Source organism: Prorops nasuta, unplaced genomic scaffold (genome assembly GCF_024137725.1).
Source record: "Prorops nasuta isolate Cenicafe-Biocafe unplaced genomic scaffold, Cenicafe_Pnas_1.2 PNAS00003, whole genome shotgun sequence".
Classification (NCBI taxonomy): domain Eukaryota; kingdom Metazoa; phylum Arthropoda; class Insecta; order Hymenoptera; family Bethylidae; genus Prorops; species Prorops nasuta.
The window spans coordinates 5,556,308-5,573,355 of NW_027116800.1; the positions used below are offsets into that span (position 1 = coordinate 5,556,308).

Genomic DNA, 17,048 nt, shown 5'->3' on the forward strand with positions numbered 1-17,048 from the left:
ATTTTTATAAGCGCGATCGAAGAATGCAATTCAGAGTTTCGAAAGCTTTTGCACGTTGCTCGATTTAGTACAATCGTTATAAGCAAATCAATTATTCTTTTCTGGGGTTGAATAACTAGCTGATTATTTTGCATACTACAAATATAGTAGAAGGACAGATAGTTTTCGAACAATTCCCGGAGGTATCAAACTTTCTTCGCAAACTTTCTAAATGACTAACGTAATTTTCCAACTCTCCTTACGAATGTTGAAAAGTACCAATTAAAAAGTGAATGATTGGCGTGGAAAAAGCAAAAATGATCGCGTTATACGCTTTTCGGATATTTCCCTCGAAGATTTGAAGACGGTCTAGAATTTCAGCTTTCGTTATGTTTTCGCAGCGAAATCCGTGCATTCCTTGTTGTAGGAAGCGCTACGTTCGATTCGCCTCTCGATAACTACGGTATTCTCATATCGAGAGCAAACCTTCAATTTCCGGCCACTGCTATTTTGTCAAGAATTCACCAACTCGCGAAATTTTTCTCCCACGATTCTCGTAAAGCCGTCGTCCTCTTGACACTAACATCGAGATGAAATTCCGTTCCGAATAAAAATTTCTTCGGCAGAAATATACCGGCAGTTTGCCAGTACAAAAAAAATAAAAAGAACAAGAAAAATACTTGCAGCGACTTATCTCCTAACTAGATGTAAAATTTTAGTGTAGGTACGCTAGAAAACTAAAATTTTAACGAATAACAGTTTTATTACTATATATAAACGAGGCCACGTGTATTCGCTAATTAAATGTCAAGTTCTATTAAGCAATTTCTCCTATTTTACAATATTTTACCTATTTTAAACATTTTTATATTACGAAAGTCAATAAAAACTGTTCAGAGTGTTTGCTGTGGGTAGTAACAATGTAGCAGAAAAAAGGCTGGCCAAAAAATTGGCTCGAAAGTTTAATAAGCAATTTTTTTTTAGGGTATTATATACAGTGCAGTATACTATTGATACACACAATTATGCATTAAAGCAATAATAAGGCTTGGTAAACAGAGATTTTACTTTCAGTGAATTGGATGGAAATGCGATGCGATAATAATAATATAATGCTAAGGCGGTAGAGTGAAATCTCTCAAAACCATGATGAAATTACAGCTAGTATATATCTGCAGCCAATGAAATATAATGCTTTCTGAACATTTTGTAAGGTTTTGCGGTAATACGTTTCTCGATGTGGCTTCTAAAATTATATATAACTTATCAATTTGTTCACTCAGTGTTTTTCCCACCCCGATACTGCTTTTCTTGCGAATTACCAAGTTTTTCATCAACATGGAATTAAATTAATGTTTTTTCCTACTACCGACGAGTAAGAGTTCTAGATTATCTTTGAGATTGGTAATGTCGGTACATAATGGAGGGTAATCATGGGGAAATTATCCTTGGTTTTGTAAATTAGCACTTCCGGATGTGGAGCGGGAGCGTGGCATTGAAAATCGACGCGCTTTATCCGATCGAACCTGGCGATTTGTGCGCATCGCTGTCGGCGTCGCGGCGCTTTAAATAGCCTCCAATTCACGCTATCGCGCACGTATTATATCCTAATCAGACCGCAAACAAACATGCACCGTACAACAATTATAACCCGACGTGTATATTTTCTTTAATCAACTTTTAATAAACCGCTATTTTCTTATTTAAACATTGTCAATATTTCGGATGAAAATATTGTATGAAAAGACAGAAAGAATAATTCAATTTTTATAATTAAACATAGAACTGGAACAGTTTAAAAAAGAAACATTGATTAATTTTATAAACTTTTATTTCTTTCCTCGAGATTCAAGCTCTACTTATTTTCTCTATGATGCACCAATTTTCTAGAATAAAGGTCTATCGATCGCCTCTTTAGTTGTTTACTTCCATTGACTGAGAAAATGAAAAAGAATATTTGTTTTTTATTTTTTCAACAAAACCTCAACTACTTTCAAAATAATGTACACATGGGTTTTTTCGTCATTTTTGTGTATTGAATGGGAGAATGGAGAAAACCAAGAAGCGCGGCTGTAAAAAAAAGTTGACGAGTACTAAAGTTGAGTTGAAACAATTATTATAATTGAAACAAGAACAATGGAAAAGTTGTTCTTACATTCACTGGATAAAGAAAGTACTCTGAGAGTTTAAATGAAATTAATGATCTGTAAAAATCGACCAATCAACTTCAAGTATTAAAATCATTTATGATATTAACTCGAATTGGTAGAACCGTGGTGAAATTGGTTAACCTTGGAATAAAGCCGAGAACAATTTTAAAGGCGAAAATTTGTTCCGGATAAGGAGAAGGGAAAATACGGGAATAGGCCAGAAGAAAAGTTGAACTTGTTTAATCTCTTCGACATGCCAGGCAAGTTAAACGTAACGAGAATTCATTCGCGCTGCCCGTTTCTAGCGTGCTCCGTTTTCTTCTCTCTTCAGATACTCCAACTGCCTCTTCAAGGGGATGGAATAAAGTTTTTCAAGTCACTTACTCTTTCCTTATAATTATATATATATATATATATATATATATATAGACATTCGTCGACTATCATATAGTGAACAAATTAAGCTCTTTTCAGAATCAAACCAAAAGAATGATAAATCATCAAGCAAAAGTATACGATACGTTATAGGCTAATTATTAAAACGATTATACTATAATTATATACGTATAAATAATTCTGATAAATTTGGAAACTCTTAGAGGTTTGCTATCTGGTTTTGACGGAGATGATATAAGGTGTGGATATTTGGCTACGGAAGCGTGTCAGTGGGTCAGTTTAACATGAGTTGGGTTGGGGGTCCCATTGGCTTCCTGACCCACCCTGACTACCCGCATTTGGTATTCATATCGCTTAACCACGCTTGCAAAACCCACCCTTACAGACAAGTGCATGGAATAATACACTGGGCAAGAAAAGAAGTGTCTATGGCGTTCATAAATATGAAGCAAGCTTCTCCTTCTTACCCCACCCCCCCCCCCCCCCCTCCTGTCCTTCTCTCACTTTACTCTTCTGCTTCTTTCCCCTTCTTCTTTCATTCTTACGTAAACGCGAATACTGTATTATACGAATGAGCGGTAAAATCACAGATGAGTGTGTGGGAGAAGGCAACTTGGAAGAATGAAAAATGCAAATAATTAATGAAAATCACATAAAAATCTATCACCTCTGATTCTTTCAAATATCTTATGACTCGGCGTCCCTAGCTAAGCTTCAGCTTCATTATTCAAGAATTTAGATTATTGAATTAATACATGAATAAAGCCTTGCTATTTTAGGAAGGAGATCGAATGCATTATTAATGTTCAGAATTTCATGTACTTCAAGAAGTGACGCTTTAAACAAATTGAATCCCTGGTTTATTAAAATCGATAAACAAACACATTTTTCAAGTAGCAAAATGAAATGTTTTTACAATCGACTGAAATATTCATTAGAATTGTAATCATTAATTAAAAATCACTCGCTCCAACTGGCAGTTTTATTGTTTAATTAATTACCCTTAATTCCTTCATTTTGTAAAAGTACACGAAAAAGCACGTTATGTATATATATTTCACAGTCGGTTAGTAATCAGCATTTTTTTTACATTTATGCAATGTACATAACTCTTTTCCTCCTTTCTACATATGGCTTTAAATAATTACTGAGAAATGGACACAGAATACCATGATAATTTTATGTAGTCTCAATTCGCCCATAGTCAAAAACTTTCTCGTATACTTGTCGCTTTCAACGTATCTCCAAATACGTTCTATAAATTATTCTTGCTATCAATAATTACTATTATTATTTATAGTTATCACTACAACACGTCTGAAATCCATGATCTCTGGATAAATAAATTCACTGATTTCAGGATAGCCCCACAGGGATCCATTTAATCGCTAATTTTAGATAAAACGTACTTTATAGTCACTGGAAATGAATTTATGTATGTGTGCGAAATGGTGTAATTTACTTAACCGTGTACTGGCTTATTTGAAAAATTCTATCTCCCGGTTGGGATGGTGTATACTATCTGAATCTCGGAATGGTAAAAAGTGAAATGGTGGACGACAGAAATGAACAACATTAGAAAATTCATTGGAGAGGACAAGCAATGTCTCTCTTGATTTTCCTTTCTCCCTAGCTATCACTGTTTTTCTGTCTCATTATTTTCCTTCTCTACCATCTTTCCTTGCCTTCCCCTCACTGGCAAAAGGCAAAATGCAATTTAGCATGAAGCTACTCCTCATTTCCCTAATGCAGTCTTTGCCTTTATCACCATGCTTTTTACTATACATTATTTATCGTGAAAATGTTAAACCTTTTCACTCTAGTTTTCCTTTAAAAATTACTTAAAACATCCAACAATCTATTACCATTAATAGAGCTCGTCTTTTCTCATTTTTATCAAAAGTTCTATAATGCGAATCCCCTGAATCTTTTTTTCCTTGTTAGTATAATTTTATATCTATAACAAAAATTACGTTTAATTAAACAATTTGAGAAATTATGAGAGTGAAGTTGGGGGATAGGGAGCTTGGCTCAACGTAACTGACTAAGTTTCTTATAAAACGAGTGAAATATGACTTTATACTTGTGAGCATCACTTTAGAATCTTGAGACCGATCTTCTTTCCACTCTTGGAAAGTAAATACTGCTGCAAGCAGTTGCTGAAAGCTCTCCCTCTCTCTTTCTCTCTCTTTCTCTCTCTCCCGCTCTTCCTCCTTCTATTAAGAAAAAGACAGGGAGGAGAAGGATTTCCCATAAGTAAAATCGTACGAAATAAGAGAAAAAAAAACAGATTGTTGACTCGCAGTTTGCTCTATTAGTGCAGAGAATAAATTTGGTGCAGCAGACAGCATTCTTTTCTCGAGGTGCGAATCGAGTCTGATGAAATTCGTTTTAATTTAAGGATAAAACGACAAACAACTATACACGAGTCACGGGGCTTTGCAAAACTCATTGAAGAGAATTGCGCGGTATGCCTCGTCCTGAAAGTGAATTCTCAGAGTGTGGAAGAGGAATTCGTGATATAAAGAAAATAGGAGGAAGAAGCAAACATGGTATATAGATAGAAAGGGGGGGGGGGGGGTTAGAAATTAGAAAGTGCACGGGGAGAAGGGGAAAGCAAGATAATTATAGTAGAGATGAGCAGAGCAGATCGCGTTTCACGTTTGTCACCAACTCCGCGCGTGTTTCGCTTAATGCAATGTCTGTCATTAATGGGTGCTAACAAACTCATTAAATCGTAGAGGACGCCGCGAGCAGAAGTAGTCAGGAGTTATATCCAAAGCCTGCAATTATCTCTATCGACCTTCATTGTTAATCATGCTTCTTGCAAAATTATACCAGATTACACATTTACATATCAGTCATTCGTACGTAAAACAAATAAAGTCTGGTGGCACAGAGCTATACTCTTGTGATATTATAATCTAATAAAGCCGAGGGTGAAATAATGAAAAGCTGGAGAGATTTTCCGCAATAGCCATTCTTCCGTGCCTAATTAAGCCACGTACCTTAATTAGTCTCACGATAAGGCTGGACACTTTTCTCCTTTCAGCCCTTCCAGTTCTATATAGCTTCAACTTTATTCGATACTTGCTCCCCCAACCAAATTACTTTTCTACGGCGATTTCTTCAACTCGCGAATAAACTTGCCTAATATCCATTGAAAATATTTATGCGAAACATCCTCGCGATGGAGACGCATCTGCTACCATTCGCCCCGTCTCATTCTCGCAATTAATAGCTCATATATCTTACCCTTCACTTTGAACATCTCTTTATCTCGCCAAGTCTCAAAAGAATATAACTTATTCCTCCCTCTTCTGCTTTCTTCCAACCTAAATCATTTTTGTCACACGATTATTGTTACTCGACGAAAGCTCACTGAATTTATGACACCAAGCAAAAACCTTTTTTCGAAATATCTCACTAAATCAACACTATCGCAGATACAAATAATATAACGAGCTTGTGATGTTATTGAAGGGAGAAAGTATAAGATGAAGAGTTGATTTTCTTTTTCGTCGAAATGGAGAACAAGTGTTAGTTGCAATTTAGGAAAATGGAATTTGAGAATGTTTTCAAGGGAAATCTTGAAGATTTGAAAGATATAATAATTCATGAGTTTATGAATAAAATGAGGATATGTTAGAATTAGCTGAGAAGGTGATGCTCTGTATTAATGGTTAAGCCGAAGAGTGAGCAAAATCGATATCTTTGAATCTTATATATATATATATATATATATGTATAAATAAAAGAGGCAAATTTCACGAGGGAAATTGTATGAAAAATACTTTGATGTTTCGTCGAATAATTTCTCTGATGATTTATATAACATTTGATGTTAGCTTACGTTTACCAGTTTGATCCCACAAATTCGTGTCCAGTCCAGCAGGCAGTTTCACTGTTATTGTGTATGTACCCTATATAGCGTAGTATATAGTCCTCGTGCCTCTGACATGAGTAGAGAAATTCTGTGGGGAAAACCACAAGAGAGATCTCTCCCTTCGAAATCTCCTCCCACTGCTAAATAATTAGCTTTGCCAATTCAATCTGCCACGTGATGACCAAACTCTTCTTACCCCCGCCCTCCAATTTTCATTCTTACCCGTCCTCCTCACCGTCAAAATCATCATCTTTTTATAGACGTGTTTTACACGCAGAATATAATTTATACACAAGCTATCTATAGAAACGAAAATATTGTAATTCTAATATTATAACAAGCCACAGGGATAATCAAATGTTATCAAATAATTGCATTGGATAAACCTTACGTATACGTTTCAACGTACTACATTAATTAAATTACCAATCGCGATATTTGTCAATTTCTATTATCGTATTGCAAATACTAATAGGATATTTGATAGTTATTATTTTAATATCCTATAGACAAAAGTGATAATTGAAATCGGCCAATTAATTATAGTGTTAGCGATTGGACGGTTGATCAGGATGAGAATAAAACAAAGCATATTGTGGGATGAAATCATATCGGTAATTGAGTTAAGTGGAAGGTACATGAGAAAGATTGAAGGTAAATAAACACAGCGTTCTGACGTAGTTTATATATAGGGGGTGTGGGTGGACGAAGTAGTAGGAGGAAGAGGAGGATGAGAAGGAAAGATCGGTATAAAGAGGGAATGAGGTTAATGAAGTCAATCGAAATTATTTATGAGACAGAAATAAACCTATTCCCTTTCGTTGTACATATACCTATAGCTACTTCAATCTGTCAATTTTCTCTAATTCTATCAATATTTACTATTCCTACAGTTGGACAGGTTCAAAGAACCTCCGGCGTTCGGTCCAATGTGCGATCTTCTCTGGTCGGATCCACTGGAAGATTTTGGAAACGAAAAGAACGCCGAACACTTCTCCCACAACAGTGTCAGAGGCTGTTCATACTTTTACAGGTGAGTCCTCTTGTTTGACTTAATAATCTATTTTTGCGTGCAATGCCAGCCAATCGGTAAGTTACGGGCAAGGTGTGTATTTGCTGACTCTCTTATTGATAATAAGCTTGGTAAAATTTGTTAATTAACCGAATAAAAGAAGAGGAAGTTTTCGTTCTCGTTAATTAATTATCAACCGAAAAGTTTATATGCAGGCGTTAACTTCGTGTTGGTTATGTGTTTTCAGTTTTCTCTTAATAGATATTTAATAGAGGTTGAAAATTTACTCGTCAGTGTGCCTGTTATACGCCCTATTATAATCGATAGATCATAATTTAATTGAAGATTCTGCGAACTACCTGCAAATTTAATAATCGGTATGCGTATCGTTAAACGCTATTCTCGCGGGATCGGACGCAAAAAGTCAAACGTAATCACCAAGGAAATTCAATTGAGATAATTGCATGAAAAATAAAATACTCTCCTTGCTTCTAGTTTTCCTCTTTTGCATGTTAAACAAGAGTCTAAATAAATTGGTCGATCAAATTTCTTCCTCGGAGGAAAATTCAGGAAAAGCCAGTTTCAAGATAAATTCGGATTTATTTACTTTAGCGTTAATTGAAATCTTAATAATTTTATTAACTTTAAATTACTTATATATACGCGCGCTCGCGCGCGTGTGTGTTAATAAAAGCATCTGTTTTGGAAATTAGCTCCTCGACTATTGTTGTGAATCTAGCCAAATTTGGATGAAAATGGACCTATATTATAGCTTTTCGAGCTTTGAGTTTCGTCTTATTCCGTGTCGTCTCGCGATTCGGTTATCGCCCGACTTGCTGTTACACGTTATTCCGTCTAGTGGATAATTACTTTGTCGTTTAATCCTCCTGGCGAGACGACACAGCATGAAACGAGCCAACTTTAGTCGGAGTTTCAATTGTAATAACAGCCGAGATTATTTGCTTCTCGTCTTGTGTCCCTACACTATTATTTTCTTCCACGAACGACGAGAAAAAGGCCCTTCACGCTGCTACTCGACACCGCAAACCAAAACTACACCGTCGCAGCACTCGAATTTAATACAGCCTCCAGAGTCGGTTAACTTTATTTATCAGATTTGTTACAGCAATCTTTACCTTGCGATTGATAAATTTGTGATGATGAAATCTCCCTAATTTTCAATATTTAAACTATATAGAGAGAAGAAAATTAAAAGAGTTTAATATTTTTATCATTCGTTTAGACAACCTTCTCAGTGCCATTAATGCGATTCAAAAATGTGCGTATAAATAGAATATTATTCTGAGAGAATTGTTTTGATAATAGAGTAGATTTTTCTTACTATGGGGAGAGGACTGATGGATAAAATCGATAAATCGTCGCGACGCTGTCAATTAGACGCGGATAGACACAACTGACCTGGACAAACAGCGTGAGAACCTCGGCATTTCCAAGCAAGGTCAAGCTGAACCATTAAGCCACCGTTCTCACATTAGAAAGAAGATTAATCACCCAATCAAAGACCAGGCAGATATACAATAACAACCGCTGCGCCACCATCGAATCACGTGTTACTCGGCAGCTTTCGTCAAAATTACCTTCAACCCCCTAAATGCTGGCCAATCTCATCAGGAATTCCTATAACAAAATTTACCGAACCATTTAATTCCCACCTCACAATAAACGAATATAATTTACCATGAATCGTTAAATCATTATTCAAATAAGTCTAAAATAACATAAGATTTTTTGTGAAAATTACAATTTCCAATACTCCAAAATTATTTTCCTCACAAAGGCCATACCAGTGGGATAAACAATTTTGGTAGAGACGTCGATTTTGTTTGTGGATGAACTGGATAGGGGAGGGATAGCTGTAATTAGGTTACAAATAAAGATAACTATTTAATCAAGCAATTGAAGCGAGGACTCTAATTTAATTTACCCAATGTCAGTACTGAATAGTGCAAACGGTCATAGGCACAGAAAATAATAGTCATAAATTAAAGAATTAAATGTTACCTATAATTATATAATCGCTTCGTAACACTTTTGATTTCACGCTTGAAATAACATTTGGCATTTTATAAAGTTTAATTATTTATTGAAATTATCCAAAGTCAAAGTTTCGATAATGCGATAGAGTCAAGCGAAGCAATGGTACTATATCGGTTGATTAAAACTGACTATAATTTATCAATCAACTAATGCAAGCACACAAATAAGAAAAAGTCGAAACAAATAATGAATGATAAATTCTTACAGAGAATAATATTTGATACAGAGATACACGAGTACCGACCTCTCGCAAATACTCGTAATACGAATTTTTCAAAGATTTATTTATAATTGGCACTTTATGAATGTCAGTAATTGCGTGGCGCCTATCTGCTAATTAGAGTTGAGAATTGAATGCAACCATCCATTAATCAAAGTGCAGCAGAACGCTTTGTGCTATTAAGAAGATTAACTTGTACGATCTAATATTACTAATCTGCAATCGGGATTAATTGGCGATTAAACCTTGATTACAATCATAAACATTTATCACGAGTTGCAAGATTTAAATCACGTTTCTCATTTACTTTTATCTTAACATCAATAAAATCGCGAATAGAACGTTTAATTGAATTCTTCCTATCACTCACTGGCGATTGTACTAGTCATACAACAAGATGCATGTGTATATTTAACATTAAAATGAAATTGTAGCAATATTATAACGTGACAAATGAAGTAGCTATTATAGCGCAACTTTCATATCAAGTCCAATTAAAATACTGTCCGGGCAGCTGGTGCAGGTTGGAAAAAGCTGGATATAGCCGTTTACCAGCATCTGGCGATCGTTTTGGCCAGATTAATCCGTCTCTAAACCTCTTAAAAAATCGTTGAACCAAGCGAGAAGGAAAATAAAACGAAGAGGATACCTAAAAGGAAGGAAATAAAAGCCTTGTCCGATCCGTTCGTTAAAAATATTTTATATGGACAAGACAATAAAACGTAGAAAAGTTTCATACGAATTTCCTTCGTTATATTTGCAATGTTCATTTCAATTATTCGAATCCTTCGATCTTTCAACCCCCACTACCTCGTACCAAATAAAATGTGGTTTGTCTCAAATGATCTGTATAACATAAGCAATAATTATGGAAATGCGAAGGAAAAAGATTTTGTGGAATTTCAATTTATTTTTGTACCGCTATGGGGTGGACTTTGAAGCGATCGGCTTGAAATTGCAGAATTCCACGTATTTCCGGTGTGAAAGGAATGGTAGATGGACATCGAGGTTTAATGGGGGCGGAGCTGCCATCTTGGCTGACGTCGAAGAGCGAAGGATCTAAAATAGAAGCACGAGGGGTATAGTACAGGAGGGTTTACGAGCACACGGGGGGGGGGGGGGAGGCGTAATTTCACTGGTGAGCTTTACGAGGCTCGGTGGTTAAGAGGGGGCGATAGAAAAGGGGTAGAAAGTGGTTTAGGCTTTTGCCTCATGACGCTTTGACAATTACAGTATTGCCGCTCATCCCATCCCGATGGCCCAGCAACACACTACACGACGAACCCTTCCACTCTCGCATTCCAATTCCAACCGAGTGTCCTTTCACTCTAGCCCAAATTCATTTCTAAGCCCTCTCCAGCGAAACTCTCGAATCATAAATTCAATGAATCGCCTCTCTCTCTCTCTCTCTCTCTCTCTCGATCTTTAATTAATTTCAAAATGCAAACGCGTTGAAAATTCTACACCGAGGAAATTAATCGAATATAACAAAATAAAGCAACGATGAATTATATTACAGGCTGCGTACAACATTTCTTTATCTACTAAAAAGTGTGTGATTTTTTTGACAGTTACACGGCATGTTGCGACTTCCTGAAGAATAACAATCTCCTGAGCATCATCAGGGCACACGAGGCACAGGATGCCGGATATCGCATGTATCGAAAATCCCAAACGACGGGCTTCCCATCGCTAATTACCATCTTCAGTGCGCCCAACTACCTCGATGTTTATAACAATAAGGTTAGTTACCACTTGACCAAACAAAAAGACACACACACAGAGTCCATTTGAAAAGTATTCGAATAATTAAATCAGTTTAAAAGAATTGTTTTTAATTTGATTAACACGATGTGTCTTATTGTAATCATTCCCTCATTTATACACAAAGAGAAAGATTTGCACATGAGATTGTACGCAATTACAGGCGGCTGTGCTCAAGTACGACAAACACGTGATGAACATCAGGCAGTTCAACTGCTCGGAGCATCCCTACTGGCTACCGAATTTTATGGATGTTTTTACGTGGTCTTTGCCATTCGTTGGTGAAAAAGGTACTTTTCCAGTATTTTCCTCCGCGTGTAGGAACTATTCCCAGGGGTTCCAGCATCTCTCTACTAAGCTAGCTTATACGATCATTGCTTCAATCCTTCTATTTTTTATTAAAGTTACAGAAATGTTGGTGAACGTGTTGAACATCTGCTCGGACGATGAGCTGATGAGCGACGGCGACGACGCCCTGGAAGAAGGTAATGTTCGCTTTCGATCAATTCAATCCATTTATTTAGTAATTCCAACGGTTACTTTCAGCAGCCCCAAAACTTTGCCCGATCCTTCCTCATTTTCAGTCGATATTCCAGCACACCATTTTCGCATCACTCTCATTTATTTCTCGTGTATTATATTTCCGCCGGACAGTTTTCTCTGTCCGATATGAAAAGCAAACTGGTGCAATCCCAATACAATTGACAACAAGTTGAGGAAGGATTGGATAACTGGAGGCGAACGCGACGATTTCAGAAATTCTTCTCGTTCAGGGATGAAAAATGACTGGATATTTTCCGAGTCCTCGCGTTCTTTCCTCGAATGGGAAGATCGATCGTGTGGCGCGTTTGAAGAATCGATTTTAAACCGCGCAGGAAAATACCATAGAGTTGAGACATATATTCTCTGTAATTGCAATTTTTAAACCTGCTTTTTACCGGGAAACTCGTCAAAACGATCGATCGATCCTTGTCTATGGAAAAACAAAGATTCCAATTAAACAAAAGTAGAAGGAGGAAAATTTGCTTTAATCCTCACCCCTGCCCCGATGACCCCAGATTCCCAAAGAAAAACGAAAAATGTTGAAATCTCTTTCTGTTTACATTTTCACTCGCTGCACACGGACAGATGGTAAGATGCGCCGACCAAAATTTTTGATCGCCACTTTATTAAGAGCCTCATTAATTATCATTTTAATTTCATTCAGCTAATTTTCCTTGTTAGCCTCAATCTATACATTCTCTTCCTCGTTATTCTCTGATTCTCATTTTAACACGAAAGGAAAAGTACATGTACGTCTAAAAGCAATTCTACTCACCGCGATTACTAAATAATAGTTTATAAGTACAATCTTTCGAAAATATTTTAGATTTTATTTTAAAGCTAGGATGCACAATGGATCTCAAAACAATTGTCTGGCCGTACATCTATTTTTCTACTTGAATAATAATTCATACATCTATCGTATACAATTAAGAATCCAGATGGATATTTACGTTTTCATTTTGATTAAATTTTTTTCTCTTCTCGTTGAAGAATCTTTTCATCCCTTTACACACGTATACGGCATTTTTATTCATACACGTTCACTCGATAGTTTTTTTTTTTGCATTATTATGCTAATAGCTATAGTGTATTTTCGTACTCCTATCGCGCTCGAAATAGCCAAGTTTATTTTCGTTAATTGATGAAATCGTTAAAATCAAGAAAGCCAGTTGCAACATTGAAACGGACGAATCTTGCAGTATTTTCATACGAAGCACGATAGGTGTACGATTTATGAATGTCAGGTCACTTGTACGGAATCAATCAGTTTTGTTAACCTGGTATCGATAATAATCAATCGCAAAGTCTCGAATACCAAAAGAAGCTGATCGACGTCCAAAAGTGGCCAACTTTTTGATGTTCCTCGAGAGAATATATCTATTACTTTTCATTTCTTTGGATTTATTTCGCCTGACTTGTATACCTCAAATCGATTTTATTTACTTTCGTATATCACGAATATCCCAACTTAAGCCCTTCTCCCCCCTCCCCCATCCTATATTCCAAAACCTCCAAATTGATACTTTTTTACGTTATCTATATATTTGACTTTCTGCATTCGTAAATGTACATCAGTCCGTATCGACTTTTGACCTCCCCCACTCTCCTCTATCTATTTTTATATCCATCAATCTATATTTCTATATACCTCCCTTCTCTTCTTCACTTTCATCATTTCCGTGGATGCTTTCTCCTTGCGAAAAACACAATCGTAACGAACCTGCGAATGGCATTCCGGTAATAACCAAAAATGACGAAACTACGAAATTTACAAAGTTCTTCTCCAATTCGAAGCAGTCGACCAACCACAGAAATTTTTCGCAAGGGTCAGGCGTTCAGTGAACTCTTTCACTCTCGAGCCCCAATCTTATTTGTTTTCCACGCATTCCCGGTGTATATCACGTTTTTCTTCAACGTATAAAGAAATTGCACTTTCCTCACCCCCTACCCCTTAATATTTTCTCTACTACCCTTTTGCTACTGGAGTTCTCCGATTACTCCCGAAAAACAAACACGAAAATAGAAGAAATATCAAATGGACTTCCATTGTCGAATATAAAAATGTATTTAAAAAAAAGAATGAGGATTAATTTGGCGGCTATCATGTTTTTACTGCATACGTATTGGAGACTATTCGACCAATCGGAGGACTCCCGTCTATCAAAGAAGTTGATTTGGATAATTCTTGGACAACTTTCGGGATTTTTGAGCGATATCGCGTCTAGTCGAACAAATGATTAAACGTCTGTAATTAGAGATGCAAAAGTAACGTTGCTCTTATATTGTTTAGAAGCAGAACAAATTTGATAAGATCTCCTAAAAGTAGGAATTTTTTGAGATTGGAAGGGAAGCAAGAAATAATGGAGAAAGTAAATAAGTAGTATTTTAGAAAGAGATTATCCCCTCCCCTCTTACCACCAGACCCAACTGCACTTTTATCGTACACCTTCTCTATTATATTTGTATCAATCACACTGGCCTTGGACTCCTCCTATCTCGGCACGACACTATGCTACTACTACCTCTACTACTTCTACTTCTACTACTACTACTACTACCACTCTACTACTACTACTACTACTACCGCTCAAAACTCCGTTGTTCGGAATATGCAACCCCCGTAAAGTCGCAGCCAAAGTCGTTGTCCAAAAAAAGAATGGTAAGTCCCCGAGAGCCGATGACTTACTTGAGAGACGCCAAATGTTTTTTTTAACGAGCAAAAGTAACCCAAGACTTATACTTAACCCTAGTCAGAGTTCTCTTTTTTGACTTTGATTTCTTCTTACTCTTACTTAGTTTGTTCCTTTTCTTTTCTTTTCGATAATGGCCACGCGGCACGACTCCAACCGCTTCTCGCCACATTTGTCAATTTTTCTCCAAACTCAATAGTATATGTATATACCAACGTTTCATCATATGCTTCTTCTCTCAAACGATTAGACGGTCATAGTACTGTTCAATATCGTGCGAGACAGAAGAGTACACGTGCCATAATTAAACTCAACCGAACTATAATCCTGAATCTCTTCGTTACCTTGGACAATTATTTTAATCGAAGATTCCGTTATTAATTTCCAGTTACCACTCTCTTAAGATGACGATGCTGAGTCTGGCAAGTCGAAAGCTTCGGATTGCCAGCCCTCCCACCACCACCACCACCCCCCCCCCCCCTCCTAATCAATATCACGTATATGTACAATATCACTTTTTCCATGAAAAGAATTATTATTCCATGGTGAAATCTGGAACATTGCTTAATTCCTCGTGAAGTAACAGTTTCATTATACTGCAAGTATCCCGAAAGGGCTTTCAATTCCATTATGAGGAATCTTTTGTTCGTTTCGATTGCTTTCGATCGACTTGCCTGACCTACGCTGAACTCTTAAGAAGCATCGGTTTTCAAAACGCTGCAGCTCTCCGGGATTCCGCGTTTGATCAGCTTTCACGCGCTTGCCTGGAAACTCTCACTGCATTATTTTATTAGTATAATCAACATTCATGCATATACTAAAGAAAAGAAATGGTATGTACGTGGGTTTCGAGTGGAAAGACAATCTCCATATTTGGCAAACTTTTCGTGCTGCGCGCAACATTACTTTTCTCCTCTTTTCTTCTCGCTACTTCATTTATAACTGCCACCTTTCTTACTTTCTCTCGCTGCCTTTATTTATTCTCATTTCTTTCTTATAGTATATAAACCTATCTTCTTAGGACTAAATAATTTCAACAATTAATCGCCAGTCAGAGCTCATTAATCTTTTCTTATAGTTTCTTCGTTTCTTTTATATAATTCTTTCTTCGTTTTCTCTCACTTAGTCACGCCTCTCTCGCCCTTTAACTAGTACTATATCCCGGTCCATTCACGCTCTGCCTTTTCCCACACTTTACACATATTTCCCTCTTCCTTGTTCTCTCTCTCTCTCTCTCTCTCTCTCTCTCTCTCTCTCTCTCTCTCTCTCTCGTTCCCATTCTAACCTTAAAGTTTTCAACGTTTTTTTCGCGAACTAAAAAAGGCTTGCTATATAACCGATTGATGTAACGAAAACAACTGAGTTTTTCACGTGCATTTCTCGTATCTTTTAGAGAAACAAAATGAGTCAAGTATAAGTGGAAAAATTACGGCATTGCTTCTTCGGCACTGTTTGAACGAAACGCGCAAGGGGGTGTAAAAAGAGAACTCGCGGAGAAAATTGAGTTTTGGCTTTGGCAAGGGCTGACAGGAATCGATGGTGAATTTCAAGGGACCAACCTTTCGAATTATCGAACGTACAAAGGGAATTACGTGGAGAGTAGATATATGTATAGAGCTATTGGCGAGGAAGTGACGTGACTTTTGAGACCTGCGCATAAAATTTTCCACGCGGACGAGGTCGCGTGCACCGGCATCGCCTAATAGCTTCGTTTATTGTTTCGAGTAGTCAAGGCCTCGGCAACGATCGTCGCATAATTTTCCACGAGAAATTTCCGGCCTCCTAGATTTACTGCCGGATGTCCGACAAAATTGTCACGCGCTCCCCCCTCATCAGCCCAAATGCAAAAAATTTCGCAAGGACCACAAAAACAACCGACAACGTTCGCCTCAATTTTTCCCAAGCGCCTCTCGAATTTTCCCACCACTCGAGCAGCTACGTCAAAATAAAAAACAACCAATAAACAAATAGTTTTACCTACTAATTTTTGTTATTATTATTTTTAACGCAAAGAGACGCGGAAGGGTATCTTATGATTTTGACAGAAAGTTTATTGGATTAAAATAAATGCAAATAAATGGTCTTGCAAGGTCCACAGAAACGACTGACAGCCTTCGTCTGAATTATTTCCTAGCAACCCTTGAATTTCCTCGCAACTGGAATAGTCACAGGAAAATGAAAACAGCTACTAAACATCGATCTATCTCCTACTTTTTATTATTATTATTTGTGTTACGATCATCGGAGGGAATTTATCAGTTAAACAAATGCAAAAGTCTTGCAGAGCCCACGAAAGATACTGACAGAATTCGCTTGAATTATTTCCAAGAAACCCTTGAATCTTCTT

General features: G+C 36.9%; 1 protein-coding gene across 6 annotated transcripts in view; it reads left to right on the top strand.

The window, feature by feature from the left end:
* Positions 1 to 17,048, top strand: part of LOC136786052 (serine/threonine-protein phosphatase 2B catalytic subunit 2-like) — a 69,803-nt gene that overhangs the window by 36,572 nt on the left and 16,183 nt on the right. For 3 of the 6 annotated variants that reach the window (XM_066747524.1, XM_066747525.1, XM_066747523.1), the window contains exons 9-13: positions 7,305 to 7,444; positions 11,273 to 11,444; positions 11,629 to 11,755; positions 11,870 to 11,950; positions 14,638 to 14,670. In XM_066747524.1, the coding sequence (XP_066603621.1) occupies positions 7,305 to 7,444; positions 11,273 to 11,444; positions 11,629 to 11,755; positions 11,870 to 11,950; positions 14,638 to 14,670 (553 nt within the window). The remainder of the gene's footprint in view (positions 1 to 7,304; positions 7,445 to 11,272; positions 11,445 to 11,628; positions 11,756 to 11,869; positions 11,951 to 14,637; positions 14,671 to 17,048) is intronic. The other 3 variants (XM_066747526.1, XM_066747527.1, XM_066747528.1) reach the window with 1 other exon arrangement.